Genomic DNA, 20,527 nt, shown 5'->3' with positions numbered 1-20,527 from the left:
GTAGTCCAGGCTATGTATCACTTCAGAAAAGCAAAATGGTTGAATTGCCCTTGATCCTAGGTTCTCTTAACCAGGGCTGACCAAAGGGAGTGGGAAACTCTACAACAACAGCAACAACAACAACCTTAACCTATTTGCTATGATAGTTCTCTTAAAATATCTTATATCTTTTACTTGCTTCAGTCATTTGACTGCGGCCATGCTGGGGCACTGCCTTGAAGGGCTTTAGTCGAACAAATCAACCCCCAGGACTTATTTATTTTTTTCAAGCTTGGTACTTATTCTATTGGTCTCTCTTGCCGAACTGCTAAGTTATAGAGATGTCATTTCTTCTGTTAACTTTTTGATCTTGGTTGAAGTTTTTCTCATTTGAGAAAAACCAAATCAAATCTTCTGCTGGATTTTTCAGTTTGTTAAAGAGCCTTTTAGATCTGGTGTAGTGGTTTTCTTTTGCTTTTTCTGACAATTTGACCTTTCCTCATATAAGACTTATATATGATGTCTTCATGGACAACATTTCTGACTGTTCCTTCTGGCACATGGAGATCTTTTGCTATTGAGCTCATGGGATTGTAATCTGGGATTTTAATCAAGGGTATGTTGAACTCGCCGGATAAATTCAGGTGTTCTGATGATTTCAGAGCATTTAGAATGCTTTCTATGCTTCGATACTGGTGATATGTTTCCATTGTCAGTCTCTAGCTCCTTATAAACATTGTAGATGAAAGATCTGGCAACTTTTTAAGATCGAGATATTTCTAAATCACTACGCTCAGCCTCTATAACCACAATGACAGCATGCCTCTTCATTTCTTGAGTAAACTGAGGGTCTGCCATTATTATTTTCTGAAACAAAGATTATACAGAATTAGCAAAAGATGCAGCAATGACTCAAAAGTGGTATGTCCTCAAATACCTAATGTACCCCGTATATATATATATATATATATATATATATACATACACACACACACACACACACACACACACACACACACAGTGGGTTTCTTTCAGTTTCCAACTACCAAATCAGTCACAAAGCTTTGGTTGGTTTGAGGTTATAGTAGAAAACACTTGCTTACCCAAGGTGCCACACAATGGAACTGGCCCCAGAACCATTTGGTTGGGAGCCAAACTTCTCACTATACACATTGCTTTTCAATTCATTTCGAAAGTAATGAAAAGAAAATTAAAATAGCTTTGTCATTATTAAGCTGGTGTTTGGAACATAAATGAGCATGAAGCTTTAATTAAAGGTTTTAATTTAGATCACCACAGAACCGGAAGTTTGTATCGTAGAACAGAGGGTGGTCTTGGGTGGTTAGGTATCAAATGGGTTAACCTACAAAAGTTGGTCCACATTACTCCATAGGAAATATGGGGCCAGTTTCCTGGTTTCTCTGGCGTATATATTCCTCCCTGGATAGGAAGCTGGTCTATTGCAGGGGTTACTGATTTCCTACCAGCTGAGTGAGCTGGAGCCAATGTGAGGTGAGGTGTTTTGTTCAACACATTGAAACCACAGTCTTACAATCTTAAGTTATGTGCCTCCACAGAAATCTTCCATTACTCTTTTACTTGTTTCAGTCATTTGACTGCGGCCATGCTGGAGCACCACCTTTAGTCGAGCAAATCGACCCCAGGACTTATTCTTTGTAAGCCTAGTACTTATTCTATCGGTCTCTTTTTGCCAAACCACTAAGTGACGGAGACATAAACATACCAGCATTGGTTGTCAAGCGATGTTGGGGGGACAAACACAGACACATAAACACACACACACACACACACATATATATACATATATACAACGGGCTTCTTTCAGTTTCCGTCTACCAAATCCACTCACAAGGCTTTGGTCGGCCCGAGGCTATAGTAGAAGACACTTGCCCAAGATGCCACGCAGTGGGACTGAACCCGGAACCATGTGGTTGGTAAGCAAGCTACTTACCACACAGCCACTCCTGCGCCTATGTAGATTTATCCTACTGTAGATTTATCTCAATAACCTATCTCATAAAACATGCTGTATCTATATGACTGCTGATAGTTATGTTGATTGGATGTCAGACTGGCTTGTTCAGATTAAAGTCATGGACATTTGTTGGTTCAATTCTAAGAAAAAATGGCTTCCCCTCTATAACGTTAATTGCTTCCATATCTTTTCACATGAATAGGAGACAGAGGACAGCTTTCTATTTGTGAGTGATAATATAATGGGTGACATTTGAGATATGAACCAGTAACTAACAGGTCTCTGGTTCATATCTTACCACCAACACTGTGCAGGCACTGCATTTTCTCATTTACTCTCGTTAAATCAGTTCATACAAACAATAACTATAAGCCTTTGTTTTTTTCACTCCATGTTAGCCCTGATCAAGCAAACTTTTTATCAAAGATATTCCTTGTTACAGACATCCTGTCTTTTTGTTTATGTAGGGTTACTTTGTCCAGTTATTCCTTCTATTTTTAGGCTGTAGTATTTGATTTAAGAGAGATTTGAATGCTAGTTGTAGCAAGTCGAATGACCATGTAGAAGCTCCGATGTAATAAATAATTACTTAGCTTAGAGTAAAAATTCTGATTCTGATTTGGAGCTACATGTGTTGTCAATGTTGTACAGCAAGTCTATCGCATGTTAAACTTACAACATGTGAACAGCCGGTCACTAAGTGTGTTTCTTAATCAGCAGCCAATGATAACAATACCTCAGCCCTGTCTCCTTCACCCACTTCTCATTAGTATGAAACTGAGCAGATATCTCAGACACTCTTGCCATAGCCACCCTGTCTTTTTGTAGGGCTTTTGTAGGGTTACGTTGTCTAATTTTTCCTTGTTTTTAAGACAGTAGGTTTTGATCTAAGAGAGATCTTGGTACCCACCAAATAAACAAGAATCGATTCTTAAGAAATATCATCATCATTATCATCATCAACATCCCTTCTCCCTCTTCTGCAATGGCATGGGATGGACGGGGGCTTTTTGAAGCGGTGTTTTCAGATGGACATCTTTCTGAATGCTATCTCTTACAACATGCAAGGAATACAGTGTACCTATTCTAAAAACCAGAATACATGCAGTGTCTGAATAACTGGGTCTATTAGTGTGTGTGTGTGTGTGTGTGTGTGTGTGTGTGGTAGGGTGTGGTGGGGTCGGGGGTATGTATGAAAGATAGAGAGATGGAGTGAAAGTGTTGCTGACATTAAAGTGCTGAGCTAGATGTATTATACAACCAGGTTCAGCATTTATTTGTTCTGTGTTTAAATATTGCTGGGATTGACTTTGTTTTTAATTTCTTTTTAAATCCTTGTTATATGTCTTAGTTTGCAAACCTTGAAATGTAATTAAGTTTGTTTGTATTCCTTCTCTTTTTCATTTTTTTTTTTTTTTTTGTCAGTAATAAAATATTAACCTTCTTGTTCAAGCAACATATTGTTGTATCATTTAACGGTGCAGTTTCTAAAAAATCTGTTTTCCTTTGTAGGATCACATGCAGCTGGTGTCGTTACCTCACGTCAACCCCCAGCACCCCAGTCACCGTCACTCTCTCTCTGAAGTGCGTGATTATCGTAGTTATTCTGTTGGTTCTCTACACTATTGCTCTGATAATGTTTCTGGAGCTGCGACATTCAAACATACATCACACTCCGTCAATACTCAAAAACCAGAAGCTGGATTCAATATACCCTTCGCTTGTGTCTGCAGCTTCTTCGTATGGCAGCTTTCAACAGAACGCAGATGACCATGGCAGCCCATCGACTCAGCGCTACCACTATGGTATTGTGATTGATTGTGGGAGCAGTGGTAGTCGCGTGTATGTATATCAATGGCCAACACATTCCGGAAACCCTAATGAACTCCTACACATCTCTCAGCTTCGGGAAACATCTGGAGAGCCAGTAGTGAAGAAGATCACACCAGGTGAGATTGATTTGGTACATTTTGATGCAAAGAAAGAGTTAATAATTATTGTTTGTCCAAGTATTTATTACACATAGAAGAAATTCAGTTTGGAATAAAATACATAACTCAGTTTTATATTTTATAATGCTTATTATAATGTATAGAGAAAATAAGCAAGAGGGTAAAGTATATGATAAGATGTGGAGTGTGGAGACGCAATGGCCCAGTGGTTAGGGCAGCGGACTCGCGGTCATAGGATCGCGGTTTCGATTCCTAGACCGGGCGTTGTGAGTGTTTATTGAGCGAAAACACCTAAAGCTCCACAAGGCTCCGGCAGGGGATGGTGGCGAACCCTGCTGTACTCTTCCGCCACAACTTTCTCTCACTCTTACTTCCTGTTTCTGTTGTGCCTGTATTTCAAAGGGTCAGCCTTGTCACACTGTGTCACGCTGAATATCCCCGAGAACTACGTTAAAGGTACAGGTGTCTGTGGAGTGCTCAGCCACTTGCACGTTAATTTCACGAGCAGGCTGTTCTGTTGATCGGATCAACTGGAACCCTCGACGTCGTAAGTGACGGAGTGCCAACAACAAGATGTAGAGTCCAAGAAAGCTAGTGATGTCCCTTTGTTTTTAACCTCTTCACTCTTTTGCTCTCTTCTCCTACCTCACTTACCTACTTCTTTGATTATCCTTCTTCTGCTTTTTCCTCTCCTCATCATACTATTCCTACATCTAACTTTTCCTTCTCCCTTTCTTCAAATCTATCTCCTGACAAAATTCCTCCATTTCCTTTTGTTATTCACTTATTTGCAGCTCAGTTTTAAAAGCATTATTCCTTTCTCTCAAGAAGGACAAGTACCTGAAGCATTGGCTATTTCACTTTCATGACAAATTAACTCGTTGTAATTTATTTTTATCTATAGATTTTTATGGCCACCAATAACTTATTTTACAAGGCCATTTGCAAAGCCTTAATCTTTGTGTTGGAAATAGGCGCCAGATTTTCAATGAATGTTGCTGTCTGGTATCCAATATAGGATTAAATTTCTATTTCATACTATCTACATAATACAACCAGAGTGAAGCATTAACTCTTATGAATCTTTGAAAATTTCTTGGAACTTTCACATTTAACAATTACATCAACCCACCATAGGGCTTCTGAGAGGTATTAACTTCATTTTGTATCTCTTCAAGAAGATTTGTATACCTCACCTTACAGCCTTATGCAATTATTATCCTCTGTGGGGCTCTTTTGATCATTAGAGAAATGCTTTACTTACTCGTGTACAAGTTTCACCCCTAATTTAGTGTTAAGTCTTGGTACAGAATTTTTTCTTGTCATAGTTTTGTTTTTGCTCTTTGTAAGTTGCCCCCTAGCTTTATTCAGTTGAAATCAAGTATAAAATATTGTGACTTATACTTGATTAAATGCTCCAATTCCTAATGATTAATGAATTTAATGCAGGTCGTTCACTTCTCACAACCAAGTAATAACTATTGAAAACACAAAGGCTTGTTCTTCTTCATAGATGAATGCTCAAAAAAAATATAGATGTAAATGGAGAAATATCTTGATTGTAGTCATTGCTCTTATGTGTATCTTTATTGTTCTCATTTTTGGTTTTTCTGTTTCCTGTAGGTTTATCAACATTTGCTTCTAATCCATCTGCAGCAAGCAAATATCTACATCCATTGTTATCCTATGCTGCCAAAAATATACCAGAAGGGAAACATTCTGAGACCCTGTTATATATTCTTGCCACTGCTGGCATGAGAGTTTTGCCTGCAAGGTAAGCAGTAACATAATTTTGAGGTTATTTTAATGCTCTCTTAATTTTTTACCTTTCTTTAAGGTTTATGCTGCTTGAAGGTTGAAGGTTCTTCACACAAAAATGCAAAGAACAGGTGAGAGAACAATGTGGAATTGAGTTTAAGTTTAAAAATAAATGTGTGGTAAGTAGCTTGCTTACCAACCACATGGTTCTGGGTTCAGTCCCACTGCGTGTCACCTTGGGCAAGTGTCTTCTACTATAGCCCCTCGGGCCAACCAAAGCCTTGGGAGTGGATTTGGTAGATGGAAACTGAAAGAAGCCTGTTGTATATATGTATGTGTGTTTGTCCCCCCACCATCACTTGACAACCGATGCTGGTGTGTTTGTGTCCCCGTAACTTAGCAGTTCGGCAAAAAGAGACCGATAGAATAAGTACTACTAGGCTTACAAAGAATAAGTCCTGGGGTCAATTTGCTCGACTATAGGTGGTGCTCCAGCATGGCCGCAGTCACATGACTGAAACAAGTAGAAGAGTAAAAGAGTATGTATAAAATTCAGCAGTAAATATTGCTATTGCCACATATCATCATCATCATCATCATCGTTTAACGTCCGCTTTCCATGCTAGCATGGGTTGGACGACTTGACTGAGGACTGGTGAAACCGGATGGCAACACCAGGCTCCAATCTAAATTTGGCAGAGTTTCTACAGCTGGATGCCCTTAAAAGATCTTCCCATTCTTATTATCTAGAATGTGACTGGTAGAAGGGTGCGTTGAAAAATGCAAATGGAGTAGACAATGCAAGTAATTCTTATCAGAGGTCACTATTGAAAAATTTACAGAGTTCCTAATCTTGCAAGCTGTATTGCAACCTCTCTAGTGCTGGACTCATGAAAAAGCACCCAGTATACATTATGGAGTGGTTGGTGTTTTAGGAAGGGCATTCAGCCGTTGAAACCATGCCAGAGTAGACATTGGAGTACGATGGAATTCTTAGGCCTATCCAACCCAGACAAGCAGTGCATATTCAGGAAATGAAAAAAAAAAGGTTTTTAGTACTTTAAAGCATATAATATAGGCCCAACTCCAAATATGGGACCCAGGGTGACGTTTTTAGATTAAAAAAGAAAAAGTAAATCTTATATACCATTAGGTATGGTAACTCAAAGATCATGAGTTTATTCTGTTGCAGTCTTCTAAAGAATGCTACAACCAAACTGCTTTCCTCTATGTAGAAAGATTTGTTCTCAGTTCACTTAGTGAAGTGGAAACTGGAATTATGCCCTTTCTCTGCCCTAAGAATTCATTTATTCTTTTTCCCTCCTCTCTTCTTGCTAGTGCCCAAGCCAGTATTTTGGAAGAACTGCAAACATCCATACCAAAGTATTTCAAATTTGTTGTGGCTAAGAATAATTTTGAAGTTATCACTGGCAAACAAGAAGGTGTCTATGGTTGGATTGCTGTCAACTATATCTTAAACAAGTTTGCTCATGGCATTGAAGGTAAGTGCCTTTATTATCATTGTTGTTATTATTATTATTATTATTATTATGATTATTATTATTATTATTATTATTATTATTATTATTATTATTGAGGTGGCAAGCTGACAGAATCTTTAGCTTGCTGGATGAAATACTTAATGGTATTTTGCCCATCGCTACGTTCTGAGTTCAAATTCCACCGAGGTCAGCTTTGCTTTTCATCCTTTCGGGGTCGATAAATTAAGTACCAGCTGAGTACTCGGGTCGATGTAATCGACTACCCCCTCCCTCAAATTTTAGGCCTTGTGCCTATAGTAGAAAGGATTATTATTATTATTATTATTATTATTATTATTATTATTATTATTATTATTATTATTATTATTAAGGTGGCGAGCTGGCAGAATTGTTAGCATGGTGGACGAAATGCTTAGCGGTATTTTGCTTGTGGCTACGTTCTGAGTTCAAATTCTGCCATGGTCAACTTTGCCTTTCATTCATATGGGATTGATAAAATAAGTACCAGTTGAACATTGGGGTCGATGTAATCGATTTATCCCCTCCCCCAAAATTGCTGCCTTTGTGGCAAAATTTGAAACCATTATTATTATTATTATTATTGTTGTTGTTGTTGTCGTTGAGGTAGGGAGCTGGCAGAATCATTAACACATCAGATGATATACTTAGTAGTATTTCTTCCAGCTCTTTATCTTCTCTATTTAAAACCACCAAGATAACCTTTGCCTTTTCATCCTTTTGGGGTTGATAAAATAAAGTACCAGTCAAGTACCGGGGTTGATGTACTCAACTTACTCCCCCCACCTTAAAATTGTTGGCTTTGTGCCAAAAATCTAAATCCATTATTATTATTATTATTATTGGTATTAAAAGATGGTTAATTAGTGAAGTGACAGATAAAACACCATGCTGCAATTTGGTTACCGTGACTAGACTTGGGAGGAATTTAGTTGTTGCCTTCAGGTTCTGAGTCCAAATAAAAACACAGCCAACTTCATATTTCATTCTTTTGGGGGCATATTAACCCTTTAGCATTTCCTGTTGCCTTTTCCAGCTAGGTAGGATTTGAACTCAGATTGTAGAGAACCTGAAGATATACCTTAAAGCATTTCTGCCAATTCCAACAATTCTGCCACTTTCCCATCCACAGAGCAATGTGAAAGTAAGTGTTTTGCTCAAGAACACAATGTGCTGCCCAGTCCAGGGATCGAACCCATAAACTAGCAATTATGAGTGCAGCACCTTAACCACTGGACCACATGATTCAAGTAACCATTTATAAGCCTCTTTATTGGCCTGAAGATTCTCTCATCGGTTCCTTCAGCAGTTTAAATGAGTCTGTAGAAGGTTTCTCATTAATTTCAGACTGGTGTATTCCTGATGTTTAGTTGTGTTTTTTAGGCCCTATGCTAATCTGGATTGCATAATTAACTGTAGTTCTGAGTTCAAATCATGCCACAATCATCTTTTAGATGTTAGTAAAATGAAATCTTGCTGAGAACTGATTCAAGGTGACTTGAAGAAAATCTTGCTGGAAGAATGGTCAAAGTGCCAGAACATTTCTTTTGCATGTCAATCAAAGACTAGTCCCATACAACTGGTTCAGTCTTACCAACCACATGACTCCGGGTTCAGTCCCACTGCGTGGCACCTTCTATAGCCTCGGGCCGACCAAAGCCTTGTGAGTGGATTTGGTAGACGGAAACTGAAAGAAGCCTGTCGTATATATGTATATATATATATATATATATATATATATATATATATATGTATATATGTTTGTCCGCCCAGCATCGCTTAACAACCGATGCTGGTGTGTTAATGTCCCCGTAATTTAGCAGTTCGGCAAAAGAGACCGATAGAATAAGTACTAGGCTTGCAAAGAATAAGTCCTGAGGTCGATTTACTCGACTAAAAGGCAGTACTCCAGCATGGTCACAGTCAAATGACTGAAACAAGTAAAAGAGTAAGAAAATCAGTAAATATAACAGCAAAGAACTAAATTGATGCGAGGCGCACGCATATACTCACAAACTTTTCAACATTGAAATGATATATTGAGGTTGTGAGTTAGTGCTTAACCAGGTTTGACTGTCTGTGTACTAAAGTAAATTCACTTCACAACCACATGGTCCTTGTTCAATCCCACTGCATTCCCACAACACTTTGGGCAAATATCTTCTACCATAACCTCAGAGCTGACCTATAAATAAATTACTGGCACTCCATTGGTTACGACGACAAGGGTTCCAGTTGATCCGATCTATGGAACAGCTTGCTTGTGAAATTAATGTGCACCTTGTTGAGTACTCCACAGACATGTGTACCCTTTAACATAATTCTCAGGGAGATTCAGCATGACACAGAATGTGACAAGACTGGCCGTTTGAATTACAAGTACTAATCATTTTTGCCAGACTGGAGCAATGTGAAAGAAAGCATCTTGCTCAAGGACAAAATGCACTGCCAGGTATTGATCTCACAACCTTACGATCATGGGCTGAATACTCCTAACCACTATGCCACGTGATGAAACTTAATAGAGAGAGACTGTGTAGAAACCTTGTCGTGTGTGTATGTATGTATGTGTGTGTGTGTGTGTGCATATGTATGTGTATGTGTGCACGTATGTTTCATAAGGATATATTAGCTAAGGATTTAAATATCAGTGGGAAAACTGAAAAAAACTTACAAATTTCCTTGAGATATTTGTTCTGCCTCAATTTAGATACTCCCTTGTCACTCTCATTGTCAAACATGGTTACTGGTTTCCATTGATTAGAAATCTGTAACCAACAATGCTATTGTTCTCAAAATGTGAAATAAAATAAAATAAAAATTTTTATTTGCTTTTCTAGTTTTATAACAGTGCTGCAGTAGAAGGTACTTGGTCTTCTCAATTGCAATTAACATAATTAATATTTTTTTTTATGACATCTGTTTCTATTTCTCTGTTACACTCTACTGTCAAACAGAATTGCTAGACAACAGGTAGTTAGCACACAGAATTGCTAGATAGCACACAAAATTGCCCAATAACACACACAATTGCCAAATAACACACAAATGCCCAATAACACACAATTGCCCAATAACACACACAATTGCCCGATAACACACAGATGCCCAATAACCCACACAATTACTAGATAGCACATACAATTGCTAGATAGAAAAAAAAACAAAACAAACTTATATACCTTTCTAATCATGTTTAGGTCAACATCATCATCACTTCTATTATCTTCACTTTCATCATCATGCCGTCACTACAACTACAGCCACCATCATTACTAAGACTCCTGGTTGTCATCATTGTTACTCTCTTCTCCCATTCTCATCATGCTTCATGTCCATGCTTTGATTAATTAATGGTATCATAGCGTCTTGTGAGATGGTATAATAAAAATCTTACCATCTGTCTGATTATTTTTTAGTAAAAAGGGTAACAAGAGTTTTGGTGTTAATGCCTTTCCATAATCCTTGCTGTTCTGTGTGAAATTAAATGATTCTATTTAGGAACCAAATTTGTCCATGTGAAAGTATTTTATTTGATACGTAATTATATGTTGTTGGCACTCCGTCGCTTACGATGTCGAGGGTGCCAGTTGATCCGATCAATGGAACAGCCTGTTCGTGAAATTAATGTGCAAGTGGCTGAGCACTCCACAGACACGTGTACCCTTAAGGTAGTTCTCGGGGATATTCAGCGTGACACAGTGTGACAAGGCTGACCCCTTTGAAATACAGGTACAACAGAAACAAGAAGTAAGAGTGAGAGAAAGTTGTGATGAAAGAGTACAGCAGGGTTCGCCACCATCCCCTGCCGGAGCCTCGTGGAGCTTTAGGTGTTTTTCGCTCAATAAACACTCACAACACCCGGTCTGGGAACCGAAACCACGATCCTATGACCGCGAGTCCGCTGCCCTAACCACTAGGCCATTGCGCCTCCACTCGTAATTATATGGTCACCAGAGAAACAAACTGAAAAATAACTGAAATAAAATACAAATAAGCAATTACCATCGCAGTAACATCTTACCATGTTCAAGGCATTTATGTATTTCTTAGTTGTCTTTCTTCTAAAAGATATTTGTCTGAAATATAGAATAATTCACTGAACAAAAAAGGACAAAGGGACACAGATACTGGAAAATGGAGAGTCTCTTTCAAGGGGACATATTCTATAGTTAGAAAACCTACTGAAGACTGTCCTCTCTATATAGAGTATACCCATAATCTAAGAGTAGCTACAGAAGTGTTTATATACTAGCATTTTTGTAGCTATTCTTATATAAACATTTACTTACACAAATCTAATGAAGACTTTAATTGACCTGAGATAAAAATTATAATTACTTATTACTAATCATTTGGAGACTCTTTGTGTTTAATTGACTCGGTTTTAAGCTGGAGTTGGAAGAAAACTACTTATTTTTTGTGACCATATGTTTAACACTTTTGATAGAAACCTACCTGTAATTGGCTCTGGTTCATGCTTTAAAGTAATCTAAATTAAAATTTCATGTTAATTTATGCTTCAAGCATCAGCTTAACCCATTACCTCCCATAATTCTATTAACTGGAATTTTTTTTTATGAAACTTTGATTTCTAGCATAAAACGGCCTTAGAAATACGCTGGAATGATCAAAATAACATTTCAAAATAACATTTTAAATAGAAATAAGCGAGATATTGGTTGAGAAATTAGCAAACCTCATTTGAATATCAGAGAAATATACCTAGTAGATATAGCAAAAAGCTTAGATATGTGTAAATATTGACAGATAATTACGAAATTTGTAATTTTTAAGTGATCTCATATGAATGAGATCACTGGTAGGTAATGGGTTAATAACAGTTATTTTACTTTTAATTATTTTCAAAATTAATTGAAATTAAGAATGTGTATTTCAAAGAAATATGGAAACAAAAGGGTTAAGTTACTTAAAAGTCTTGACTCTTGACTCTCCTTTACTATTGGCTGTATATTGTACTCCAGTGCAAAATATATCAACTGCTCAAGTTTAAAGGGGACAAAAAGAAAAAAAAACCCATTTAGTTACTTGACCTACTAGAAATAACAGCAAAATTCCCTCCAACCACACTCTATGTGTTGGGGAAAAAGAAACTTGTATAAAGTAGTTCAATAAACCCATGAAGACTAACCTGGAGTTAAGCAAACAATATATCAGTCATATTTGTCTTGGTTTAATGAACTTCTTTCTCCTTCGTTAACCTCCATTGCATCAGACAGCATGTTTAGTAAATCAATGTTTCTCAACCTTGTTAATTATTTTGTATATAAGCTCACTCAACCATGAGAGTAGCTGAAAGCCAGGCTTTTTAGATATGGTAGCTGAGTAAACTGAATGTTGTTTCATTCCTAAAGATACAAACAACACAGTTGTCAACGTTTTTGAATCTTAACAAAAGCATTTCTTCATAAACTTTATTCTATTTACCCCAGTTAACCTCAATAGAAAAAAATTCATATCCATTTCCACATCATGCATGAGTGGTTGGTGTACGACAAACACCTGGTTTTATTAAAAAAAACAAAGTTAATATACGAAACAATTGCTCTGCTAAGTGATAGAAATGCCTAAAACTACAGAAGCTTGTAAATTACTTTTACATGATGTAGTTGGAAAATATTAAGATTTAGAAAACAGTTTCCAGTGATATGTCTTCAAGGAACCAACCTCCAAGACTGCAGTGCAAGAAAAAAAGAGCTACATCATTTTAAAGGGTCCTCCTATATTTATCATTTGTCATTTCTTTTTTTTTTTTTCTAGTTAACTGTGATGCTGGAACTCAAGGAGAAAACTTCAACACTATTTCACACGTCATAAATTTATCTGTGCCTCCAAACAAGGTCAATTTGTCTGAAAAGACCCTTAATGGCATTAACCAGCAGGTGAACTCTTCACTCACTGCCTCACCTGTCTCCAACACTAATTACTTAACAGGTAATTGCAGGCAAACATTGCCCTCAGTACCTCACCCCCACCTCAGCTTTATTGTGACATTAGGCAATTTTAAGCAAACTTGGTATTCTACCTGCTCTCAATAAACAGATTGTTAGTAAATTCTGCCTTTGTACTTGTTATTGGCAGTTGTTGGCAAACACCACCCTCAAGACCTTATCTGTTATCGTTAGCATTAACAGTACCTGTATAATATTGAACAGCTTTGCTCCCATCATTGCTACTATATTAGAGTTCATGACCTCCTTTTCTCTCACTTCTCCCCTATTTTGTTGTGTTCATTTGTTTATTTGCTTAGTTCAAGCTTGAGTTGAAAATTTCATAGATATAAACATCCACTCAAACACTCACATCTTGTTCTTACTATTAACCGTACTAAATTTGTTTCCACTAATCTTACTGAATGAATTTTTTTCTTTATTGGGAATCACTTGAATGGGAAAACCATCACCTTCATCAATCATTTTGATTTTTTTTTTTTAATGATTATAGCCCTTCATGGCAACCCTAGCTACACCTGATATTATCACTCATTATTCCTCATTCACGTTTCTTCATCCTCAAAGTTCAACATGAAAAAAAAAACTGTACATACCCATCTCTGCTACTACTGCATTCAAGCAATGTATCCCAAATGCCTCTGAAAACAATAAAGAAAACATCAGCTCTTCAACCTCACCTCACATACAGGAATCTGTCCTGAAATTTGACACCAAACAATTGCTTCACTCTCCATGTGATTGTCAGTAGAGTGTTTGACTAAATTAGATCTGCTTGGAGTATTAACAGCTCCCAACTCTCCCTAAAAAAAAGAAGAAAAAAATCAAGGACCTTGGTTGTGCTACCTTTTCTCTGAAATCCAAAAGGAACCATATTCTAGTCTTTTAGAGCAATGCTTTCTCAAGTTTCCTATTCTTGCTAAGGCTAAGTTTATGAATAATCTTCTGATGAAACTGGAACAGACAGAAGTGATGAGAGATGATCTCAGGATGCTGAGCCTCACAAAGGCATTGACAAAATGATGATGATGATGAGTGCAGAGATGCTATGTCAAACTGTGTTAACTTGTAAAAGCAGACATTAAAATGATGATGATGATGATGACAATATGATGGTCTGTCACAACAACAATAAAGAGAGAGAAAGCTTTCTAGATTCTATCTCAATCATTTCACTTGATGCATTCATAATTTTATACGACTAGTTTTTACCAAAAACAACAGCTTTAAAATTTCTCTTTAAACTGGTTATTATATATTTTTGTCATTGCTTAACAAATCTTCTGAAGGTTTCAAAGTATATTATATACTGTACACTCAATACTGGACAGTTATCTTTTATCATTGATCTCAATCCATGGTACGGCCTATCATCATCATCATTTGAAATTTGTTTTCCATGCTGGCATGGATTGGATAGTATGACTGGAGTTGGTAAGGCCAGGGACTGCACCAGGCTCCATTGTCTGTTCTGGCATGGTTTCTGTGACTGGACACCCTTCCTAACACCAACCACTCTACAGAGTGTATTGGGTGCTTTCTATGTGGCACAAGCACCAGTGTCTTTTAACATGACACCAGCATGAGTACTTTTTATGTGACACCAGCACCGGTTTCAGTTCTGCTGTGGTAGACAGATCGTTCTGAGTACAGCAATGCACCACTGATCTCAGTCCTTGGTCATCTCCTTCATAAGGCTCAATGTCTTCAGATCAGTCTTCAATATATCTTCCCTAAATTTTACACTGGACCTGGGTAGACCCTTGTTTTGTATTCTCACGACTTACATATATTTTTGATGTTGGTGATTATATATTTGTGCATCCCCACTAGGTAAACTGGATGTGCCAAGCTTGATGAGTGTAATTGTCATGGTAACTAACATTACAAGAGTTCATTCCTTTGGAAAATGATCTGAGGTGAAAAGAATCCGAAAAGACACTAAGTGATCAGAGATTAAAGTACCTAGTTACAGCAGGCTAGGAACAACACATCAGAAATGAAACTAAACATGCAGAAACTCGACTAAGAAATAAAAAAATCTATAAAATGCACAAACAAAAAGAATGTGTCCTACTTAAACCAAACACGTTTTACAAATCTCTACAGGAAATGACGAAGAGCATTAATAATTTCAACACCATCCCCCACTCTGTTGCATGTCACTTTAGTATCGTTTTATTCCATTGCCACACTTCAACGAAAGAAGAGCAATCTAGGCCACTGAGAACACCTCTGCACTGTCTGTCATCCTGTAAGATGATATCTTCCGATTTCCTTCTAATTGCTAGGAAAGAATAAAAATGGGAAGATACATTCGATTTAATCTCTGAAAATTTATGACAAATACTCTCATCCCCATCATCATCATCATCATCATCATTATCATTCTCATCATCATCATCATCATCATCATCATCATCATCATCATCATCGATCAGTTTAAGATTCACTTTTCCATGCTTCTTTAGGTCAGACAGGATTTGTTGAGGCAAATTTCGTATGGTGGAAATGTCTTTTTTTCTTGCCAACCCTTACCTGTTTCCGAGCAAGGTGAAAGTTCCCTATGGCCTAACATGCTTTCACAGAAGACTTAAATGAGTGACTTCACTTGTATAATGGTAACCCTCATTTATAACTATTCTATGATGTCAAGGAAAACACCCACTCACACACATACATAAGCCTCTTTCAAATTCTCTCTATCAAATTCACTTACGAGCGTTTGGTTGGCCCAAGCCTATAGTTAAAGACACTTGCTCCCGAGATGCCTCGCAGCCATACTTGCACCTGCAAAAAGACAAAAAGATGGTGTGGCCATGGATGGAATGTCTTTGATCATATATGTCTTCTGGATTATGGCTGACCTGAGCTAAACAACTTTGGATAATATAGTCCTTGAAGACCTAGATACACTAAATAATCATTAAAGGGAAAACTTTTATAATAGATCTGTTGAATTAGAGCTTTGCATAAGGTTAAATAAATGACTAAGGATTCCCAGCCTTGAAGCATTGAAGAAATAAATCCATCTCAAATATCTCTGTAGGGACCACTGCTACAGTTTTTGACCATATAAGGACTAAATAAATAACAACTTAACTGACTGGCCCTGTTTGTAGTACTAACAGTACATTCCTCAAAACAAATAACCAACTAACAATGTTAAGATGGGGTTTCACACCAGACCAAAGCATGAGAGGTACAGTATGCTACACTTGGATATAACATGTGGCTTACTCAAGCAGGGTTGACTGAGAGTAATCAATGACAACCAATAAGACATATAGGGTCTGTCATAAGCCCTAGAACTCATAAGTTTAGGTCTTAATATCTGGTTTCCATGACATATAAGTGAGTGACATTACAACATTCCCCTCTGAATGGGATGTTGGTCTGTCACAGGGTTAACTTGCTAGCTATTGCTAGAACTCATTTACAATTAAATGGACTAGGATTAGATTAGGTTTGCCTATGTTCAGTCCACTTCAAGACTAAGACCTCAGCATGTTCCCTCCGCCAACCATGGTCCGATGTGGAGGCCTTGAATTTGTGCTTAAGGTCATACTGGTTCAACGAGCCTATTCTACTACACTGGCTCAACATATCTTGGCAGAGGGGTGCAGTTTTTATACTCTCACCGAGAAGTTATGTCAATGACATCACCGCCCCCCCCCCCACACACACACACACATCACTACTCAACCAGTACTACTTTTATTGACCCCGAAAGGATGAAAGGAAAAGTCGGCCTCAGCAGAATAGGATCTAGAGACACATGAAATGAAATGTTTTGCTCAAGAACACAATGTTCCTCCTGGCCCAAGAATCAAAACCATGAACTTACAGTTGTGAGTACAACTGACCCCCTAAGCCAGATGCCTTCAATAAAACATATGAAACCAGTGTTATTCCAAAACACCTAATGTATATATATATATATATATATATATATATATATATATAGTGCCCCTGGACTGGCTTGTGCGGGTGGCACATAAAAGACACCATTTCGAGCGTGGCCATTTTCGTGCAGGTGGCACGTAAAAGCACCCACTACACTCTCTGAGTGGTTGGCGTTAGGAAGGGCATCCAGCTGTAGAAACTTTGCCAAATTAGACTGGAGCCTGGTGTTGCCATCCGGTTTCACCAGTCCTCAGTCAAATCGTCCAACCCATGCTAGCATGGAAAGCGGACGTTAAACGATGATGATGATGATGATGATGATGAAAGGGCTTAGCCCCATGGGCGAGACATCCATTGGGCTAAGTCCTTTGTTGATGCAAAAACATTGGTCACTCTGTGGCCAGACATAGACTTAACTGATGATGATACATACACACACACACACACACATATATATATATCATCATCATCATCATCATCGTTTAACGTCCGCTTTCCATGCTAGCATGGGTTGGACGATTTGACTGAGGACTGGTGAAACCGGATGGCAACACCAGGCTCCAATCTAATTTGGCACAGTTTCTACAGCTGGATGCCCTTCCTAACGCCAACCACTCAGAGAGTGTAGTGGGTGCTTTTACGTGTCACCCGCACGAAAACGGCCACGCTCGAAATGGTGTCTTTTATGTGCCACCCGCACAAGCCAGTCCAGGGGCACTGGCAACGATCTCACTCGAAAATCCTACGGGATATATATATATATGTATAATACTATCTACTTGTTGATGTGATTGCATTCTTCTGTCCCTGCTTCACTTTCTGTTTCAGTGATTTGCTTCAGTGTTTGTTCCCCTGTTTTGTTTTTTTTCGGTGGTGTGGGGGTGTTTTTTTTTTTTTTTTTTTTTTTTTTTTTGCTTCTTCTTTGGATGATGTCAAAACACTTTGCAACTAAATGTGTTCAAAGGCAGTTCTTCTCCAAAGTTTTGATTTCTCTGGGTGCTCTCAGTTTGAAACATTATTCCGCTATTTATATCTGTACTCTCTCTCTCTCTTTTATTTTTTTTATAGATCATCCTCTTGTAGTTGTTGACGTCTCTAGTCAAACAGGAAGTGTGACACCTCACATTAGGCGGCGAACAGTTGGTGTTATTGACATGGGTGGTGGTTCCATGCAGATTGCCTTTGAGGTTATCAAAAGTGTGAAGTTTGATTTTACCAAGGTATTCCATGTTCTCATCATTATTATTATTATTATTATTATTATTATTATTATTATTATTATTTATTTACTTAAGGTGGCAAGCTGGCAGAATCGGTAGCGCACTGGGCAAAATGCTTCGTGGTATTTCATCTGCTGCTACATTCTGAGTTCAAATTCTGCCGAGGTCGACTTTGCCTTCCATCCTTTCAGGGTCGATAAATTAAGTACCAGTGAAACACTGAGGACAATGTAATCAACTAGTCCCCTCCCCACGAATTTCAGGCCATTACATTCTACTGTTGTTTTATTGCCATTTATTTACGATTATTATAAATTTTACTGGTAAGATTTTTTCTGAGAATGAATTATGATTTATAACATTGCTATTATGGGAAATTATTGCTCTGCTTTATGAGTTTTCGCTTTACAAGCAGTCTCCAGGAACAAATTAACTCACATATCGAGGCATTATTGTGTGTATATATATATATAAATATATAGTTTTAGGGAAAAGAACCAATTTTAATTTTTTATAAATTGATTTTAATTGAGTTTTTGCCTGTAATTTTGGATTTTGTTCCTAATATTATTATATATATATCGTTCGTTTAACGTCCGCTTTCCATGCTAGCATGGGTTGGACGATTTGATTGAGGACTGGTGAAACCGGATGGCAACACCAGGCTCCAATCTAATTTGGCAGATATATGTATATTTGTGTGTTATATCAATTTTGATCTTTTTTTTTTTCTTTCTATTATTTGTTATAGGAGGATTTGGCAAAAGACTTAATGGCAGAATTTAATCTTGGCTGTAGAAGTTTTGATCTTGACCACAACTACCAACTTTATGTGTCTACTTTTCTGGGTTTTGGGGCCAACTCTGCTCGGCGGCGTTATGAAGAAATGTTGCTAAACGATGGGACTAACAGGTGTGTAAATATTTATCTCTATCAATCTGCATTTCCACTATTGTGCAACACACCAATTAGCCTGATTCCTTGTTCAGTGAAGTTTGTGAGTTTTGATAAGTTAGTATGCTGTGGGGAAAAGAGGATATTGATCTTTCATTTGAAACAAAATAATTCTTTCCAGAAAAAGAAATTGTTTTTTTTATTTCAGTCAACCCTGAAATACTCTTCCCTATTTTTTCCTCCCCTAACATGTATGTACTTATCTAAACGTTTAATTTTTGCCAAAGCAGACCAAAACCAGTTTCCTTGACCTCAGTCTTTTTTGGCACAAATTTCTGGGAGTCTTGTTGGAAAATTAAAAAATTTTTCCTAATGCTGTTAGTAATTTCAGGTAAAGCCTGATTGAATATTGATCAGGCAAATTATCAAACATTCAAATCATGACCATACTCTCTTTTTAGAGATGTCTTGGACTTCCGTTATCTTTCATGTCCCCACTTTTTTTTTAAATGGTAGGGTATTATTTCAGGGACATTTGGCTGTGGAGTGCTCAGCCACTTGCACATTAATTTCACGAGCAGGCTGTTCCGTTGATCGGATCAACTGGAACCCTCGACGTCGTAAGCGACGGAGTGCCAACAGCAACTTCTATCATCTTAAAACTCTCCATAAGTAAGATTTCCTATCCATTCACCTGATGACTGATGCCTGAGCATGGTGAATGACTTTTGAATGATCTATTGTACACCAGCCATCATACACATCTCGGTCAGAGTCAAGGGCCCAGATTAAATGCTATGGTTGATTGAAGTATTTTGAGATCCTGATCTGAGAGGTTGTCTACTGAAGTAGCTTTCCACTGATGCAATCAAACCCAAACTGGACTTGTATTATTCAGCACTGCAGTTTTATAAAACACATGTTAATTACACAATACTCCTACTACTGGAGACGCAATGGCCCAGTGGTTAGGGCAGTGGACTCGTGGTCATAGAATTGCGGTTTCGATTCCCAGCCTTGTCACACTGTGTCACGCTGAATATCCCCCGAGAACTACGTTAAGGGTACACGTGTCTGTGGAGTGCTCAGCCACTTGCACATTAATTTCACGAGCAGGCTGTTCCGTTGATCGGATCAACTGGAACCCTTGACGTTGTAAGCGACGGAGTGCCAACACACACTCCTACTACTTAAAAATAAAAAAAAAACTGAGGACAGACAGAATATTGCACCAGGGACAAAACTGAATGCTTGATCTTTTCTATGTTAGTCTGATACCCTGTGTAATAGTTAAGAAATTTGCTTTCCAACTACATGGTTTTGGGTCCAG

The 20,527-nt window shown here is 37.8% G+C and overlaps 1 protein-coding gene across 8 annotated transcripts in view; it reads left to right on the top strand.

The window, feature by feature from the left end:
• LOC106874302 (ectonucleoside triphosphate diphosphohydrolase 4) overlaps positions 1-20,527 on the top strand; it is a 57,045-nt gene that overhangs the window by 23,843 nt on the left and 12,675 nt on the right. For 5 of the 8 annotated variants that reach the window (XM_089362365.1, XM_014921986.3, XM_089362363.1 and 2 more), the window contains exons 2-7: positions 3,488-3,924; positions 5,551-5,701; positions 7,024-7,187; positions 12,987-13,160; positions 18,152-18,303; positions 19,055-19,215. In XM_089362365.1, the coding sequence (XP_089218491.1) occupies positions 3,488-3,924; positions 5,551-5,701; positions 7,024-7,187; positions 12,987-13,160; positions 18,152-18,303; positions 19,055-19,215 (1,239 nt within the window). Of the gene's footprint in view, positions 1-3,487; positions 3,925-5,550; positions 5,702-5,764; positions 5,817-7,023; positions 7,188-12,986; positions 13,161-18,151; positions 18,304-19,054; positions 19,216-20,527 lie in introns of all 8 variants that reach the window. The other 3 variants (XM_089362369.1, XM_089362368.1, XM_089362367.1) reach the window with 2 other exon arrangements.

The sequence above is a fragment of the Octopus bimaculoides genome, chromosome 14 (genome assembly GCF_046866305.1).
Source record: "Octopus bimaculoides isolate indiv1 chromosome 14, ASM4686630v1, whole genome shotgun sequence".
Lineage (NCBI taxonomy): Eukaryota > Metazoa > Mollusca > Cephalopoda > Octopoda > Octopodidae > Octopus > Octopus bimaculoides.
Note: the sequence above shows the minus strand (reverse complement) of the source record. Positions and strands in the feature narration are given on the sequence as shown.